The following is a 16966-nucleotide window of genomic DNA, read 5'->3' as shown; positions in this document are numbered from 1 at the left end:
AGGTTGGTGTCTGAACACCACAGCCCTTGGCAGCAGCAGCTGCAGTGGGAGGCAGAGCTACAGTCACCAAGTTTCTTGTCAGAAAGGCACCTACGTCCCGAGGACCTGTCATCAATGCACTTTGGTCGGTTCTCCCTTGTGCTAGCCATAGTTCTGCACGCTCCAGCTCAGGGTAGTGTTCTATTTTCAGCTTGTAGTTGATAAAGATGGAGGTCCCCGAGCAAGGGAAGGTAAAGCTACCCTTACTGACTAAGGAAAGGTTTCCACATTAGCCAAGCACTTTCCCTCGTATCGTGGGGGCACAGGGAGGCAAAAAGAGCTCAGGAACCCCTGATGCCCTCAAATAATTAGAAAGAGGGCTCCACTGCCCAAGGGTTTCAAATACTGATCAGGGTCCTTTGTTCCCTCCTTTGTCAACTATCAACTATCAGAGATTGTTTTTTGACACCACCTCTTCCCCCATGCTCCAGGCCATGGCTTCATGCAGAAGCACAAGGTGAAAACAGTCCCAGAGCATCTGAGCTGGGCTGCGTGAGGAACAGCTTATATAACCGCTGTGGTCTGCTACTTCAACATGATTAATGAGGATTTGTAAAACTTCACATCTAAGTTGTGCTGGCACAACTGGCACCTAAGGAGAACCTATAAATAAAATGCCTGATAAGGAAAGTAACAGAATATGTGCTGCAGGCTGCTGAAGGAATTCACCGGCTCAGTCTAGAGGAAAATTCAAGTTCTTGCCTGTATCTGAGGCTGCTGCTCACAGGCCCTGGGGTACGTACCTGACAGAAGCCAGCTAAACTTCAAGCTTGTATTTACCTGCCACCATTGCTCATGTTTCACTTCCTCACATATCCTCTGATCAACAGCTTCCTGCCAAGCCTCCACTCAGAAACCTCTTTCAACTCCTGATAACTGCAGTGGTGGCTCACTGCAGACAGGAAATACTGCCAAAGACAGCATCAGGTAGCTCAGTCCACACGAAGCGAAGCTTTCGAGACTGTCTCTTAACACTAGGATCTATATATTCAGTGTTTAGATTAAATGAGGGCCACAAGTTTAGCACGTACACACCTGTGCTGCACTTGTACCTTGGAAACAAGAGCATCTTGCTTGCACAGGGAAGTCAGGAGTTAAAAGGACGAGCTGTTTTAAGGTCTAGTCAGAGCAGAGTGAACATCCCCAGAGATTTGGAATAGTGAAAGATAAACAAATCCTAGAATCCCCTTTTGGTTCTGAAATTCCAACGTTTCTAGTAACAATAGGATTTGCTTTTGTTCCTTACACTGTGGCCCTTCAATGTGTCAGATTCCAATTTATCCTCCCAGCTACCAGGAGCTGAAAGGCACCCTCTGTATTTATTACTTCCACAATGCAGGAGAATCTGGTTTAAAAAAAAAAACCAAAAAACAACAAAACAACAAAAAATCCAAAAAAGGTCAGCTTCATCTAGCAGCCAGTGCAATGATGACCTAACACAAATTCATTCTTCAGAAAAGATGAAAGAGAGGCACAGTGGGAAATTTGTCAGCAAATACTGTAGCTGCTGAGCCTTTGCCCTTGATACAAGCACAGTGCAACAGGCAGAAATAATACAAGCATTACATTACCAGAAGTCAAGGAAATGGGAGAAATACATCCCTCATCTAACAGTCATCTCTTCTTCCCAACACACAGATCTTGCTACTTCCCCCTTTCCTTCTAATCTAAACCTTTTCAGAAACACCCTAACTGTACAAGGTTCTCTTTCCAGGCCATCCCTCAAGCAGCACGGCTTGTACCAGTGCCTGTTATAGGGGTACATAGTATATTTAAGAAAGAAGTCACTAAAATATGCCAACAACCCTCAGTTTGAGTAGCGGCATTTTAATCAAATGGGGACCACAGATTTTAAATTTTCCTCTAGAAGAAGTAAAATCCAGCCTGAGGCGAGATAAGACCCTAAAGATTTCCATTCTGCTCTGCTACAAAAAAAAATCCCCTAGAACTGCCAGCTGACAAAAAGGCTGAACAACAAGTTAAAATGAAGATTTCAAGTCCCAAAGGCACTTGACTGGAGGAGCACTTCACATCAATAGGCGCTTCAAGCACTTCCTGTGGTGCAATTAACCTTCACTCAGCAGAGCTAAGACAGAGAGACTGTCTAGAAAGACCAGGCTGGGTGCACAGACAGCAAGAGCTGACCATGCTCAAAGGCAGAATATGGTCCCGTAAGGCTCCCATGACCTTTGGCTTCCACCTGCTCCCTCTCCTGAGGGGGCACCGAGAACTGCCTAGAGAGAGTGGAGGTGTCCGAGGTATGTGCAACATTTTCAGCATGGTGATGCAACAGCACAGTGGTGCTGGAGGTCTGACTGTCTCTCCAGAGGGTGGTCTGGGCTAAGCCTGGAGTCCCAGTAAGCGTGCGGTGTTTAGCACATCATCTCTTGTCAGGTAACAGCCACAGAGCTGGCGGTACCCTGTGAATGCTTCCCGTCCGTGCAGGACGCGCCAGTTATCTACAAACAGTGCCTGCAGGTGAAGAGAAAAGGTTAGCAGAAGAAGGGCAAGCACCACAGCCAGGGCCAGGACAGGTCCTAGCGCTGGAGATCCCTAGAGACTGGAAGAGCAAGTAAAGGTAAGCCACGGTGAGCATGACACTTCCTGTTCCAACACTAGAGATGGCACATCAGACTATAGCCAGATGTTTCATGTGATCTAGCACAGCTGTTCTACCTGAAGCCAGCAGTTCTGCTCTGCCGCTAGCCACAGGTTGAAACATGACAGCTAGCAAAGCACAAAAACACGTTGGGCTGTTTCTCTGCTTTTCTACTGGAGAAGTCGCGCAGTAGTCCACCAGCAACAGAAACTGGGCATCTTCTGCCTCTACAGTGTCACTTCCCCCCCAGGGCAGTCTTGGGAACAGAGAGGTGTAGGGGCTCTGATTTGTTCACCACCCCTGCTGGACTCTTTCATTTATAGTGCCCTGAGCTCAGACTGAATCTAGACCCTGTAGGAATAAAACCCCTTCAAGCAGGCACAGTTGGAGGAAGCAGCCATACACCAGCAATACCTTCAAATCTACAACTGTGGCTCTAGTTCAAGCTCCTCCAAAGCTGCACCCAGCATCAGCCTTTCAAATGCAGGGCAGAACTTTTTCCTTTCAGTACCAAGGTGTGGGAAGGCACCTTAGCCATTGCTGGGACAGTGCAGATAGCGCCCAGGTGTCCCATGAGTTGTTGGCAATGTAAGGATTCAAAAATAACCTCAGAAGTAAATTCAGCTTCCCAGACCTTTATATTTCCATCAAAATAGAATTTTCTTCTAGAAGAACTTAGAGGATGAACATTAAGTGTTCCCAGCCTCTCAGCTTCCAGGGCCCTCATTTCAGTGACTGTTTTCCTCCTCTCCCCCAGGCAGAGCTGACTTTCCTCTGAGGCAGAGTTTGAATGAAACATTTCTGCCTTATCTGAAAGCTCATATTCTTTCAGTACAGTAGGAACACACACACACAACAGATGCCAGTACTGTAATATCAGACAGCTTAAAACAGCTGTAGAGAGGAAAACTACAGCATACAGAGCTTGCCTGAAGCATTTACCTTAGTGGCAGCAAGCCTGCACATCCAAAGGAGCACCCTGCCACCCTCCCTGTACCAAACACACATGAGCCTCCCAACTCTGAGTCCTACCTTGCCTGGCTTCAGTTTGACCCACAGTTCATTTTCTGGTCTCCTGAGCTCTGCGGTGAGTGTGCGGTGAGCAGTGTACCAGCGATGCACAACATCATAAGGCACGGTGTTGATGACAGCACGATCATAGTTATTGTATCTAGAAGTAGAGAAAAGAGAGTGCCCACATGACTCCACAAGCACAGCCACGTATTTCTAAAGGGAACCTCAGGTGTTTGTAGGATTGGTCAGTATTTAAGGAAGGCTATAGAGAGGACTAGGGAGGTTAGGCTGCAAGTGCAGGACTTCCAGGAGAATACACAACACCGGGAGCAAGGATGAGTTTACTGTCAAGTGTAAAACTGTTCTTGCTGGTCTTCCATGGAAGGATATGCCACAGCAATGGGCAAAACTGAGGGCTGCTCAGAATAAATGCACAAAGCAGTGCTGGACAGCCTCCTGTGCTAAGCCAAGCTGGAGTTTCAGAAAGCAGCCCAAATTTCCTCTAGAAGGGGACCAGTCTGCACTAGCCCTGTTCTCTGTACACCAGGCTAGTTTCTAGCAGCTTTTTCAGAGAAAGGCTGAATTCTACTGCCTCTCAAATGAAGTGAGAGAAGGGCATGGAGTTGAAAAGAGGATGACAGAAGTAAAAAAAAAAAAAAAAAAAAAAAAAAAAAAAAAAAAAAAAAAAATCAAAGCTCAAAGCTCAGCACTGACATCCATCTTTGTATCAGTGGTTCTGATACTTCCTCTAAAGCAGCAATACACAGCCCAAGAGGAAACACAGGGTGTTTCTGTGGTTTCACTCTTGCCCCTCAAATATACACTGGTTTTTAGTTTGTGATATCTTCTGGAAAGCCACCACTATCTGCTACAATCCCCTTCCCATAAGCAAGAGGCTTCACGTTGATGTTACCTGATCAGATAAAGCTCGTTGTTCCAGGGATAGACATTGAGAACGGGGCCAACTCCGATCATGTGGTTGTGACAGTCTCCCACATTTTCAACATACTCATGCTTCAGTGGCACCTTGCTGAGCAGCTCGAATTGATCAGGGGCTTGCCGGAGAACCTGCTCCGCTGCATAGAAACCATCCACCAGCAACGTCCGCCCGCCCGTGCCCTCATGCTTCAGGCAGTGAAACACTTGGATGCTGCATGGGTGAGAGAATACAGAGCACAAGAGAAAAGACCTTGGCTGCCTGTCCCATGGACAGAAGGTGCTCCCCACAGACCCAGTCAGATGTAGATGGGTGCACCACCCTTCTAATTTCAAAGACCTGCCAGGAAATGGAGACAGACCAGCAAGAAATGGCAGTACCTGCCATTTCTTCAGGCCCAAATCTCACTCATTTTGCTTTCTGAGAAGGCCCCTAACTGCCTACACTGCCTCTCAAATCAAGTGACATGAGTCTGGGAGACTTCAAGTGGTGGATTGGACCCGTGGCACCCAAAGTCTTTCCAGGCAGGAGGACACAGAAGTTCAAAAGCATAAAATGAACTTCCCTAGATCATTTCAGAACAAGAGGACAGTTACAGAAATGCTTATTGTACCGTTTAGATCTCCAGAACTACATGGGGAGTTCAGGGTGATTCATTCAAAGGCAGGTACATCATGGTCTCCCACAAGCTGTCAGGAGAAGTCCCTCAAGCTTGGCACCACATTAACAATCCTCTGAAAAGCCTGGAGCGGAGGAGTCCCCAGTGAGCAGCTTACCTACAGGGACATCCCCTCCCTAGTGGGAAGTCATCCAACTCAGCTTTTGCCCTTCTATTACTTCTCTGAAGCTCCTTTTTTTTCTTCATTCAAGGCAGGCATTGTACTGTTAGGAACAAATACCCAGGAGCTGCCTTGAGCCACCTACTTCCAATTTCCACAGTGTACCAACTTCACTTGTTAGCAAATTAATTGTGACCTTCTGGGAAAGCCTTTATCTTCTCATCTCCCTTCAGGGCCTCTAAAACCAATCCCATGACTAGTGACGTGGCAGGATCTCCCAGCTCCACCAGCACATTTTCACCCCAGTGCTCTAACCACCCTCCCAGCCTCAACAGTTTCAGGATAACTTTACAAAGTCAGTCCACAAGAGCTGGAGCAAAGAATGCTTTGCCTCAAAGGCAACCACCTTCTCCTGCAGCTCAGGGCACTGAAAAAGCATCTTCTGAGGTCAGGAGGCTCTCTGGTACCTGATGAGAAAGATAATGTTGCAGTCTTTCCCATAGCTTGGGGAGTTTCTATCTTCTACCCTTTGCAATAGTTTAACTTGAGACTCGTCAGATTTGGCTGATTTCAGCCAAAGCAGTGGAGGAAAGAGACATTCAAATGAACACATCTTTCTTGAAAAACACCTCATTTAATTTAGAAGCAGGTCAAAGACTGTTTCAAGTGTTTTGGAAGCAAGTCTGAAACAGCCTGGGAAGAAGGGATTTCTGGCAGAGACGGGGGCTCAGGAAAGCCAGAAATTCATGTTCTTCCTGCGCAACTATGGCTCTGCAGAACTGCAAGCATTAATGGTTGGCCCTACTAATTTAGCCCATGCTGTCATTGCTTAATATACTTCAGTTGGCTGCAGATGAGAATACACCTACCTGAAGGGAATGCTTCTAAGTGGAAAAGAAAGGTAGATATAAAAATAGCTAATGAGCTCTATAGTTCTGGCACTGAGCAGTTTAAAAAAAAAAATAAAAAAAATCAAAGCTTTTTTGTAGGGTTAAATTTTGATTAATAATTACTTTTCTTTATTTCGTTTTGGAGAAGATTTTGTGAGCTTCTAAAACAAGTCAGCATGAAAACACATGGGTTCTGCAGTCAGCTCTTCACTGAAAACAGGGAAGCCAACTAGATCTGGCTTGAAGAGCGTGGCAGGACCTGTGCTTTATGCATAAACTTCTAGCTTCACGGAGCACAATAAAATCCACTTACTCTGCTCCCAACACCAAGCTGTTTCAGAATGAATGCTAACACCCAAAAGCTTCCTGCCTGGTTGGGCACAGAGAACAGTGCTCAGGGTGCCACCTAGGTAACTCTACCTTTTCTGGTCTGTAGGGCTGCTCAGAAATCCAAATGCAGCCAACAGATCTCTCCCCTTAGTCCTCCTCTGCTTTTTACAGCTCTGCACCACAGACCTTTCCCATTAAGATGTTTAGCAAGTTAACAGCCTGACTTGGGAAGAGCTAATCCTGCCCTAGGGCAGAAGGTGTGGACTGGATGATTTCTCTGTGCAGCCCTAGTTCCCTAACAGATCACAGTAATTCCATCTGTTCTCTGCTTGACTGAGATAAAAGCAGACCCCCAAAAATTAAGCAAGAAAATAGGACCAAGACTCCTGCACTTCACTGTGAACCATGATCAGGGCTGCAGCTTGCCTTTCCCCAGCTGTGTACAGAATCACAGGCTAGAGGCTCTACCAGAGAAGCAGTCTGTGAAGTAGCATTTGGGCTACAATGCTGTAGCTACAAACTGCTTTTAAAAGCAGAGGTGTGAACTTCGGAGGGCTGGGGAAGCCCAGTTTCTGACTACATGAGGGCTGCACCACTGCCAAAATGCAAACCTCAACCTGTTTGGACTGAAGCCGAGCAACTGCCCAGAGCATACGTGAGCACAGCACATACAGCAGTTACCACTCTCACAGCTTGGGAGGGCAGAGACAGTTGCTGCAGGCTGGGCCAAGGAGACCCGTTCTCCCTCCTTTGCCAGAAGCTACTGCTAACAGAGCTCAGCCAGCAAGAGAGACAGTGCTGATGTGGGTGAGGAGGGCTCACCCAGGTCAGAAGTATTAAGTCAAAGCAAACTTTTGCAGCAACTTTGTACAACAGCTGATAAGAGGCACTTGCTGCAGGATAGAGCCTTGCCTCGCCAGATGTACCTGAAAGACAAATCAAATCAACTGCTCATTTCTGCAAGGTTGAATGTTGGGTGTCACTTCAGAGACCCAGGAGGGTGATTTCAGAAGAGATTGCTGGATAAGCTTCAGGGTAGCACAGAAATGACTACAGCACTGAGCTTTCTTTGTGGCTACAAAGACTACTTGAACCAGAGCCATACCAAGCAGCAGCCAACTATCTAATAGCCAAGTCCTTCACTGCCTGCATTCTGGAAGACCTAGAAGTTTCAAGCAAAAAGTGATCTACCCAACTCCACAGGGATCAGACAGGACCCAGAATTGCTGTGTGACTGGAAGTACATCCCATCATCAGCACTGGAGACAATGAAGCCTGTGTTGCTAGAAATGGCACCACTGTGAATTGCCCCTGCCTTCTGCACTGTGGGTCTGTGAACCAGCAAAAGCACTTACCCGCAGGGCTCCTGGAAGTAGGTTGTGTCAGTGTGACGATCCAGAGCCAGCTTGGTGTAAGCGGTGTCCCCTCGAGAGAAGTCGGAGGTAAAGTACCACATTCTACCATAAATGGTCTCCCTGCAAAAGAGGTGAGCAGTTATCACAAAGCACTGCAGGGACCAGTGTGGTGCTAAAGCAAATCCTCTCTTGCATTTGAGGTTACTCCCCTTCATCCTATGTACAGAATAAATTAAAGCAGAAGAACTTGACAATGTGAATTTTGTTAAGAGATGGTGCTTCTAGTGCCTCCTCTAGTTTTCAATTTCTCTTTTCACCCAAAAAGACTGTTGGGAACGAGTCTTGCTTCCCCTCCACAATTACAGATGTTCTTTCCACACCAAACATCAGCTCCAGTCAAATCAAGGAAGCCACTGAGTGACATGAAGAGTTGACAGAGTGTAGCCAGACTTTCTTTGTACCCACCACAGGGTTACCCAATAGTCCCATTTCTTGTCCTTAGGATCCTGTGTTTTCCTCCTCTACAACATGCATGGAAGGGAACAGACAGAAGGCAAGGACAAACAGGGGCTACAGGGTAAGGGTACCTGGACAAAAAAATTGGCTGGATATTCCTTGGAGCCCCTCATTTCTGTCTGGATTGACTATTCATTAAAAGAAATCCCTCCTCTACCAGTGGCCCAAGGCAAGTTAAACTGTTTCTGCAGCTTGGATAAAATGTGAAACTCAAACCCCAGCTTGCCATGCTGTTGGCGTGTTTTAAACACAGAAAAAACATTTCTCAATATTTTTCTTTAGTGAGAGCTACAAATTGTTTTTGATCTCCCTGGCTCCCAGGGCCAGGGCTGCCCTCCTAACCTTTCAAGTCATAACAGGAAATGTCTCTCCTTGCAAAGCTCTAGTCTTCCCAGACAGGCTACTTCCTTCAGTCATTTCTCTCTGTGCACAGTCCCACTATCATAAAAGTCATTGCATGCTCCTGAGGCAGCTCCATAACTTAGTGACTCCAGGCTCTCCCCTAAAAAGAGGTCAGATCCTACAGTGCAATATTCCATCTCTGTTCACCAGAGTGGCCAGAGGCTGCAGAAGATGCTGTTTGCAAGGCAGGCCACACTGCACAATATATTGGATAAGGCAGCAGCACCTTTCCAAACAACAACAACAACAACAAAAAAAAACAAACCAAAACAAAAAAAGTGTCTACCTTCCACAGCTCCTCTATAAAGCTGCCATTGGCCTTCCCAGTGCAGCCCTAGTTACCTGATTAAGCTGATTCTTTCTGCTAAGATTTCTGTGTCCTCTTTGGTGGGAGTGACATTCTCTACAAAAGCAATCCCATATAACAAGAAGTTTTGCAGGAACTCCTTCAGCCCCTCGTCTGTCTCCAGGAAACTCCGGCAGTCAACGGATGGGACCTGGGCTTGGCGGTAGATTTCTGCATTCCAGAGAATCCGCGGGTGCATGACCTGCTGCTTCTGCCCCTCGTAGCTGTTCTTCACCAGCCACTCGAGCCCATACCGTGTCACATGCCCATCCGGCCCTTTGACGAGGGAGAAGAGTCACAGTCAGGGCAATTGCACTGAACGGCCCAAGATTGGGGTCAGTGCAACCATCAGTCTAGGACAGTCCTCACCCTTTTAATTTTGTCTGGTGACAGACTCTTTGCACCCTGATCCCACCCAAAATACTATTTGGTTGAAGCCTTAAGTCCTAAAAGCATGCCATTGCTGCAACAGCTCCAAATTCAGAACTAAGTGTTTCAACTTCAGTGGCTTTGCTTTCTATTGACAGGACTCCAAGGAAAATTAAAACACTGAAGACAAGCCCATAAATAAAGGTAAGTTACAACAAAAGGAAGAAAGCAGCTGAGAAGCTGAGGAGAAAGGACATAAAATGTGAATTCTGCTCAGGGATACCAGCTCAAATAGGACAAGGTAAGGAAAAGAAAACCAACCATTTATTGACCAATCTGTTCACTACTTGCATTGCTGCTGTCTTCAAACAAACCAATAAAATACCCAGACACTGAAGATACACACATCTCTACCCAAAAAGGGCTGGGGGAGATGGAGAGGAAAAGCAGACACAAATTTAAGACTGAGGCATGTTTACAGTAACAGTTGCTCAGAAGAGCAGTGTTTAAAATCTGCTTACAGCTAAATCTCTTTCAAAACAGCTACTGATTTAGAGATAAGGCTGCCCTCTCCCAGCAAACCTAAGAGTGGGATCCATCAACAAGGTTCCCTCCAAGCAGAGCTGGTGGTCTGTAAAACATGAAGGGCACAGGCACTTTGCTACTTACATGTGAGGAAGAGTGTGGTCTCATCTACCCGGACAGCCTTGGGTTTGATTCCCAGGTCCACACTAGCCGTGTCCAAGCTGCGCTGGTTCGTCTTGGTGTTGTAGCAGGAAGCTGAGCGGCAGTGGTCCCGTAGCCAGACAAAATCGAAGCGCATCAACGTGTTCGCATACCTGAGCTCTGCAAAGAGGGACGGGCTCAAAAGATGCACTGGTGTGAACAGCGGAAAAAACAAAGCCAAGAACTGAAGCCAAGGGCCCACAGGTTGTGATCCCACTTATAGGGGATGCAGAGGCTGTTAGACTTAACACCTCTTTACATAAATTAAGCTAGCTCGTCATGGGATGAAGACCAGGCAGAATACCTTCACAGAAGGCCTGGCTGTCAGTGATCTTTCTTAGTCTCCTTTCTTAGCAAGTCTACAGGCAACTTCATCCTGCAACAACGAGTCTGGCTAGCAAACATGCTGGTCACATACCTACCTCTCATCCCTCTTCAACAAGTAGTAAGTTCAGAGCTGTACAGCAGCTGCTGTACATAACATAGTTGTAGAGCCCAGCACAGGAATACAGATAAGAGTCAACCAAATAATCACACCAACACCCAAACTATACAAACATTACAGACAACATCAAGACCTTGATGCAAAGTTTTGATATCTATTTAGCATTACAATAAAGCCTCTCCTCCTTGTTCCATCCTGGGACAGCTTGGGAAAACTCAAAGCCCTTCAGAAGAGGGTCAGAGCCAGAAGATGCAACAGGAGAGCCTTTCCTGTTCTAGTCCTATTCAGCTTTGAAATCCAAGTATCCAAGGTCACTGTGCAGTGGGAAAACAACAACGCCCTTCACCAAGGCCCCTGTGTTGGATAAGGTATCAAGCAACTCCCTTTGTTTATAAGTGACTCAGAGTACCAATGTCTAACTAGCCTCAGCAGACATCACCCAAGCAGACAGACACTGGACCAAACCAAACAGGCCATAGGGAAACATACATCTCCGTTAACCAAGCCACCTCCAAAACATGACAGAAATCAGCATTAGACAGTGAGGTATGATTTGCATCAAAAAGGCTTTTATGCCCCCCTGCATCCTGCTGTTCATGCCATCCAGCCACACAGACAGGCTGCTTGCAAACCTGCTCTAACAACTGTGGTTCACCCAGCAGTGTTTTAAGGAAAACTGCACAAGCAGGGATAAGAGAGCAGGGCACACACCAAACCAGCCATCCCAGAATCATCTATTTTGGAAAAGATCCTGCCTGCCAGTCAGAGCCCTGAGCATTACAGAGAAAACAAGTGACTGACAGGGCAAGGCTCAGATGCAGTTATTGTTTGGAAATCCCTTTGATTTGATTTCCAATTTAGCATTGCCTTGTTTATCATAAAGGACTTACCACCAGCAAACAAACCTGCTCCATCCTGTCTTTGGGAATTCCCAAAGGGAGCATGAGCCTCCAAGCCTTCATCCCTCTAAAGCAGGCCATTTCAGAAGAAAAAACAAACAAAAAAATCACTCCCGGGGAACAAGGTCAGGAAAGTCTCACTCCTCTCCCCAGATAGACTCCAACGCAGGTAGCCATGCACCCAACACACCTACCTAGATGGTCACCGTGTAATTGCCAGGCACACTTGAGGGACCCTGGGGCTGTGTGATACCGGCGAGCCACAGCAGCAAGGACGCTCCTTCTGTCACGGGGCAGCCACGGCGAGCAATGTCTAGTGCTTCCACGCAGCCGGCACGGCACCTTGAACAGACACGCCAGCCTCCTGCACCACATCCTGCACAGCCATGGGGGAGAGAGGGGGAAAACAAGGTGACTCGGCTGTGCTGCTGCATCACATCCCGGTCTCGATCTCTGCACTGTTATGCCAGGCACCAAAAGCACTTCTGGGAAAGCTGGTATCCTCCTCCACAATTGTCATTTACTGTCAAAAGAGGCGAGTGAGAACTAGTGCATTGAGAAGGAAGAAAAGCAGGAGGCATGGTGACTGGCAGCCTGGCCAGAGGAAAGAGTCACCTACCTCCCGGGCACTCTTTGGACACAAAAAATAACTAAACAGTGTCTGGAGAATCTTGTATTAAACGCCTTCACTGTCAAGTCTGAGTACCAGTGTCACTTCTGCACCCTCCCAGTGACAACGCAATCAGGCATGCTGCCAAGCTTTTTCCAGTGCTTACAATCCACACTTACTGTTAACAACACACAGACTACACAGCAACCTCAATGAAATTGGGTGCTTTACTCTTGTTTAGAACAGTTGCAGTAGATACTTTTGCAGACATAACCAACACCCTGGAGGAAGACCATGATGTTGCATGTGAAAATTGGCTGCCCTCAAAAACTGCATGTAATGGAAGCAATGGGGAATTAACCATTAGGGTGTCAATGAATTTTAGCAAACAAGCTAATCCAATCTGCACAGAGCAGCTGGAAACAGAAGGAGAAGACACAAGGGTGTCTTGCTTATTTTGTGATCACCATAAACCACAGCAGAAAATAGTCCTGAGTAGAAACAAATGAGATCCTTGGATTTATCAGACAAAGCAACTCCAGAAGAGACAACTGTCATGTCCAAGGCTCTTGTACAAAATACTGACAAAGCCTCATCTGCTACAGGTCTTTCTCCAGCCTTCCTGGTTTGAATTCATCATTTCTGGACAGAACTACAGGGATCAGGGAAGTAAAGTGACCTTGGTTAGAGAAACAAGAACTAGAGGAATCTAGTAGTTAGGTCAGTTCTAGGAAAAGTATGCAAAACAATGAGGAGGAAGATCTCTGCTTCTGCTGAAGGACAGCTGGCAGAGAAGAGAAACCAACTGTGGTTAATTTTAGGCTAGAGATTAGAAGGCGATTTCTCAGAGGGAGATTTGTAACAACTCTTCAATACAAAGAGCAAGGACAAAAACTGTACAAGTTTTAAGATATGAAGCCATAGTCTATACACCCTGTCATGTTTATTAATTTCTGGAGGTCAGGTCTAAACCCAGCAGGATTTTAACAGTGCTTTGGTCTGAAGCACGTAGAAACATGTTATCACTGGATAAGACACAAACTTGGAAAGCGTTTCTTATCCTAGACTTTTGATTTTCCTTCATTTTCTTATCTGAAGAGTGCAGGCACTGGTGCTTTGGCTGTCCAGCCTGCTTCTCTGCTTCATAGTTGACTCAGTGCAGAGATCTCAAGACTTGGTAATAACAATGAAAACAACACAGGTGTCATCTTCCCTGACAACAACTTGTTAAGCAGAGAAAAAAATAAAACACAGCCAGCTCTAGGGACGAAGGAAAAAAAAAAAGTGGAAACATTTTTATAAAGAACATGGTTTGAGATCAAGATGCACATTTCAGCTATCAAGTTTTGCCAGTTCTTGGCCACAGCCTGTGCACAACTCACTGACAGCTTTAACACTGCAGAAAGATTTTAACTCAGAAGTTTCTGATTTCTGCACCACCTAAAATGCAATACTCACTACTCAGCAGGTTGCAAGGAATCAGGCTGTCCTGCAAGTCATAGAATCATTTAAGTTGGAAAAGATCTTTAAGATCATTGAGTCCAACCGTTAACCTAACATTGCCAAGTCCTCCACTAAACCGTGTCCCCAAGCGCCACGTCTACACATCTTTTAAATACCTCCAGGGATGGTGACTCAACCACTTCCCTGGGCAGCCTGTTCCAGTGCTTGACAACCCTTTTGGTGAAAAAATTTTTCCTAATATCCAATCTAAATCTCTCCTGGCACAATGTGAAGCCGTTTCCTCTTGCCCTATCACTTATGAAAACACCCCCAGTTCCCTCAGCTGCTCCTCACAGGACTTGTGCTCCAGACCCTTCACCAGCTTCACTGCCCCTCTGGACACGCTCCAGACCCTCAAGGTCTTTCTTGTAGTGAGGGGCCCAAAACTGAACCCAGTACTCGAGGTGTGGCCTCACTAGCACGAGTACAGGGGTAAGATCCCCTTCCTGTCCCTGCTGGCCACACTATTTCTGACACAAGTCAGGATGCCATCAGCCTTCTCGGCCACCTGGGCACACTGCTGGCTCATACTCAGCTGGGTCTCAATCACCACCCCCAGGTCCTTTTCTGGCAGGCAGCTCTCCAGCCTCTCCTCCCCAAGCCTGCAGCATTGCATGGGATTGTTGTGACCCGAGTGCAGGACCCAGCACTGAGCCTTGCTGAGCCTCATACAGTTGCCTCAGCCCATCAATCCAGCCTGTTCAGATCCCTCTGCAGAGCCTTTCTACCCTTGAGCAGGTCAACACTCCAACCTGATGTCCTCTGCAAACTTACTGAGGGTGCACTTGATCCCCTCATCCAGATCATTGATAAAGGTATTAAACAGAAACAGATCAGAAGCCGATGTTTCATTTCACTCTGCATAGCAGGAGGGGAGGCACTGGAAGCTCCTTGCTTGCTGCCTGACACCTGCAGTAACCAAGATCTCTGCAAACATGACTGACCTTGCAACTTCAAACACTGCTGCAAAGCCTGTGAAACTTTTTATAGACACTGAATGAGCGGAAACATCCTGAAAAATTCTTAACATTCTCACTACAGACAGAGAAACTGGAGCACCAGAGAGCTCACATAGCCTGAGCCAGTTACCAGGCATCTGAAGATGCACAAGAATACTTACTTTTCCCTTTGGTGGTCTCCAGCCAGCCAGAATATCAGTTTTCGCAGAAATGCCAATGCTAGCTTCTGGGAGAATGCTTCCCCTCCCTGCCAGCTTTTAAAGTTTAGTATAGGAAAAAGAATTAGTCAAATTTGATATGCAAACTTAATAACTAAGTGAAGAAAATCTGCTCCTATAGAAAAACAGAAGCTGAATGATGTTTATTGCCTTTACAAAGCTTAAAGAAATGATTCAACTCCCTGAACTAAGCATTATGACTCACAAAGCTTAAGACTATTCTTTGAGAAAGACACACAGGAGGGAAGACTGTCCAGTTTGGCTTTCAGATATCAAGGATACCTACTAACTCAACAGAGGGGGAAAAAAAAGAAGCAAGCTTGTTTGCACAAGCCCAATATCTCCTCACACAGGACCCAAAACTGATAGGAAAAGCTCATCTCCAAATCCATTTAGAAAGTGGCCTCTGCCTGGGGCAGCTCCAGCTGTAGTTATCTCTTTCTACACACGTTCCTTTTATCTCATCCTCTTCCAATATCAAAACTTACCAGAGAATAAACACAGGTAACGGTAAGTGACCCAGATATTTAATCTAATCAGTAAGACCTCTTGCTTCTCTGCTCTTCTTGCTGGAAGCAGACTCCACAAACAGCTCACAGAGAAGGCTTAAATTAAATCTTTGCAAGAGATACTAAAACTAAAGAGGAGTTGAAAACAAAAAAGAAATCTATACAAGTAGAGAGCATTTACATTGTGCCTCTGTGTTTATCTAGTAAGAGCTAACAGCTCTCTCTTGGCTGGAGTTATGTGAACAGCTAACTCTTTCCCCAGCCCCGCTTGTTTACCTCACCTTCATGCTTCTCATCTTTACCTTGTCTAGACCACACGCAGCTCACCTGGGCAGCAGTGAAATACAGCAGCTGAGAGATTTCAAGACAAAATTTCCCTTGAAATTCAAAAAGAAAGGGCAGGAGGAAGAAGACATTAAACTACCCTGCGTGTAAATGCAAGTGGACTTTGAGAAGGTCAGTTACCAAATAGGTCCCTCTGCCAAAGCAAGACAAAATCCCAAGCAGACATTATATATGAATCTTCTGTGTGGCTCATCCTATCCAAGAGTCCACCATGCAGTGGGTGAAAAACAGGAGTATGCACAAGATCCACACTAGAAGTGGTAGTGTGAACAGGAGGAACAGAGCTGTGGGTGCTGGAGGGAAACGCAGAAAACTCAAATATATGGCGATTTGAGAAACTACCATAAGTCTCTTGAGAGAAAGACAAGAGACATGCTGTGAAAGGAGGAGGAAGGAAGAGTGGGCCTCATGAGGGGCTTGTCTGTCCATGAGACTTCCCGCCTGGCCCTTCAGCAGTTTCTCACTGCTGTCACAAGAAACATTTGAAGTAACCAATACTGGTTTTTAAGCTCTTTGATAAAAAGCCACAATTCCCATTTTGAGCAAAGTGAAATACTGAGCTGGAAAAATTAGTAACCAAATAGTTTCAGCAATGAAAACATATATGGAAGGAGAAACCACATGTATCTGTGGTCTTTAGCCAGCTTTTAACAAAAACCTTGCAGGAACACAGTGACACCAGGCTGCTGGCATTAGGGAAGCTGCTCTGATGCCCTAACTGCTGGGGCTGTGAACAGACCTGTTTTATCACTCAGTGACAGCACATCCAGCCTGTTTTTCAAGCTCATTTGGCATCTGAAGAAAAATACACATTTCCAAACATTCAGTTGCTTACATTCACACATCCTTTTTCATTGCTAGAAGCATCTGGCTAAAACAAAGGTTTCTGATCCATAAGAAACGGAAAGTTTTGGTAGTACAACAGGCCTTACACTTCAAAAAGAGAGATAAAGTAAATTGGCTTTTGAGGCAGCCTGAGAAATACTCAGTGCTGCAAATCTCAGACAGGGCACACATCCTGCTGGTCTCTTAGCTACATATATTTAATCTGACATTTCTATCAGTTTTGGCAGATGTACCCAAACACCACACAGTGACACTGCTTGAGTGAAGGTAACCTTTATGAAGGGAACACGGATTTTTTTTTTTTTTTAAAAAAAAAAAAAAAAAAAAAAA

At 45.9% G+C, this 16966-nt stretch overlaps 1 protein-coding gene across 3 annotated transcripts in view; it reads right to left on the bottom strand.

Moving 5' to 3' along the window:
• Window positions 1–818: 818 nt before the first annotated feature.
• TMLHE (trimethyllysine hydroxylase, epsilon) overlaps window positions 819–16966 on the bottom strand; it is a 31614-nt gene continuing 15466 nt past the window's right edge. The window contains exons 1-8 of one of the 3 annotated variants that reach the window (XM_026848508.1): window positions 14880–14900; window positions 11841–12022; window positions 10246–10422; window positions 9204–9483; window positions 7944–8063; window positions 4566–4802; window positions 3671–3809; window positions 819–2511 (exon numbers count right to left, since the gene is read on the bottom strand). In XM_026848508.1, the coding sequence (XP_026704309.1) occupies window positions 2380–2511; window positions 3671–3809; window positions 4566–4802; window positions 7944–8063; window positions 9204–9483; window positions 10246–10422; window positions 11841–12021 (1266 nt within the window). In that variant the 5' untranslated portion in view covers window position 12022; window positions 14880–14900 and the 3' untranslated portion in view covers window positions 819–2379. Of the gene's footprint in view, window positions 2512–3670; window positions 3810–4565; window positions 4803–7943; window positions 8064–9203; window positions 9484–10245; window positions 10423–11637; window positions 11714–11840; window positions 12023–14879; window positions 14901–16966 lie in introns of those variants that run through there. The other 2 variants (XM_026848509.1, XM_026848507.1) reach the window with 2 other exon arrangements.

Source organism: Athene cunicularia, assembly GCF_003259725.1.
Source record: "Athene cunicularia isolate RWA chromosome 4 unlocalized genomic scaffold, athCun1 chr4_part3, whole genome shotgun sequence".
Classification (NCBI taxonomy): domain Eukaryota; kingdom Metazoa; phylum Chordata; class Aves; order Strigiformes; family Strigidae; genus Athene; species Athene cunicularia.
The sequence above is the reverse complement of the archived record's forward strand: the minus strand, read 5'-3'. Positions and strand labels throughout refer to the sequence as shown.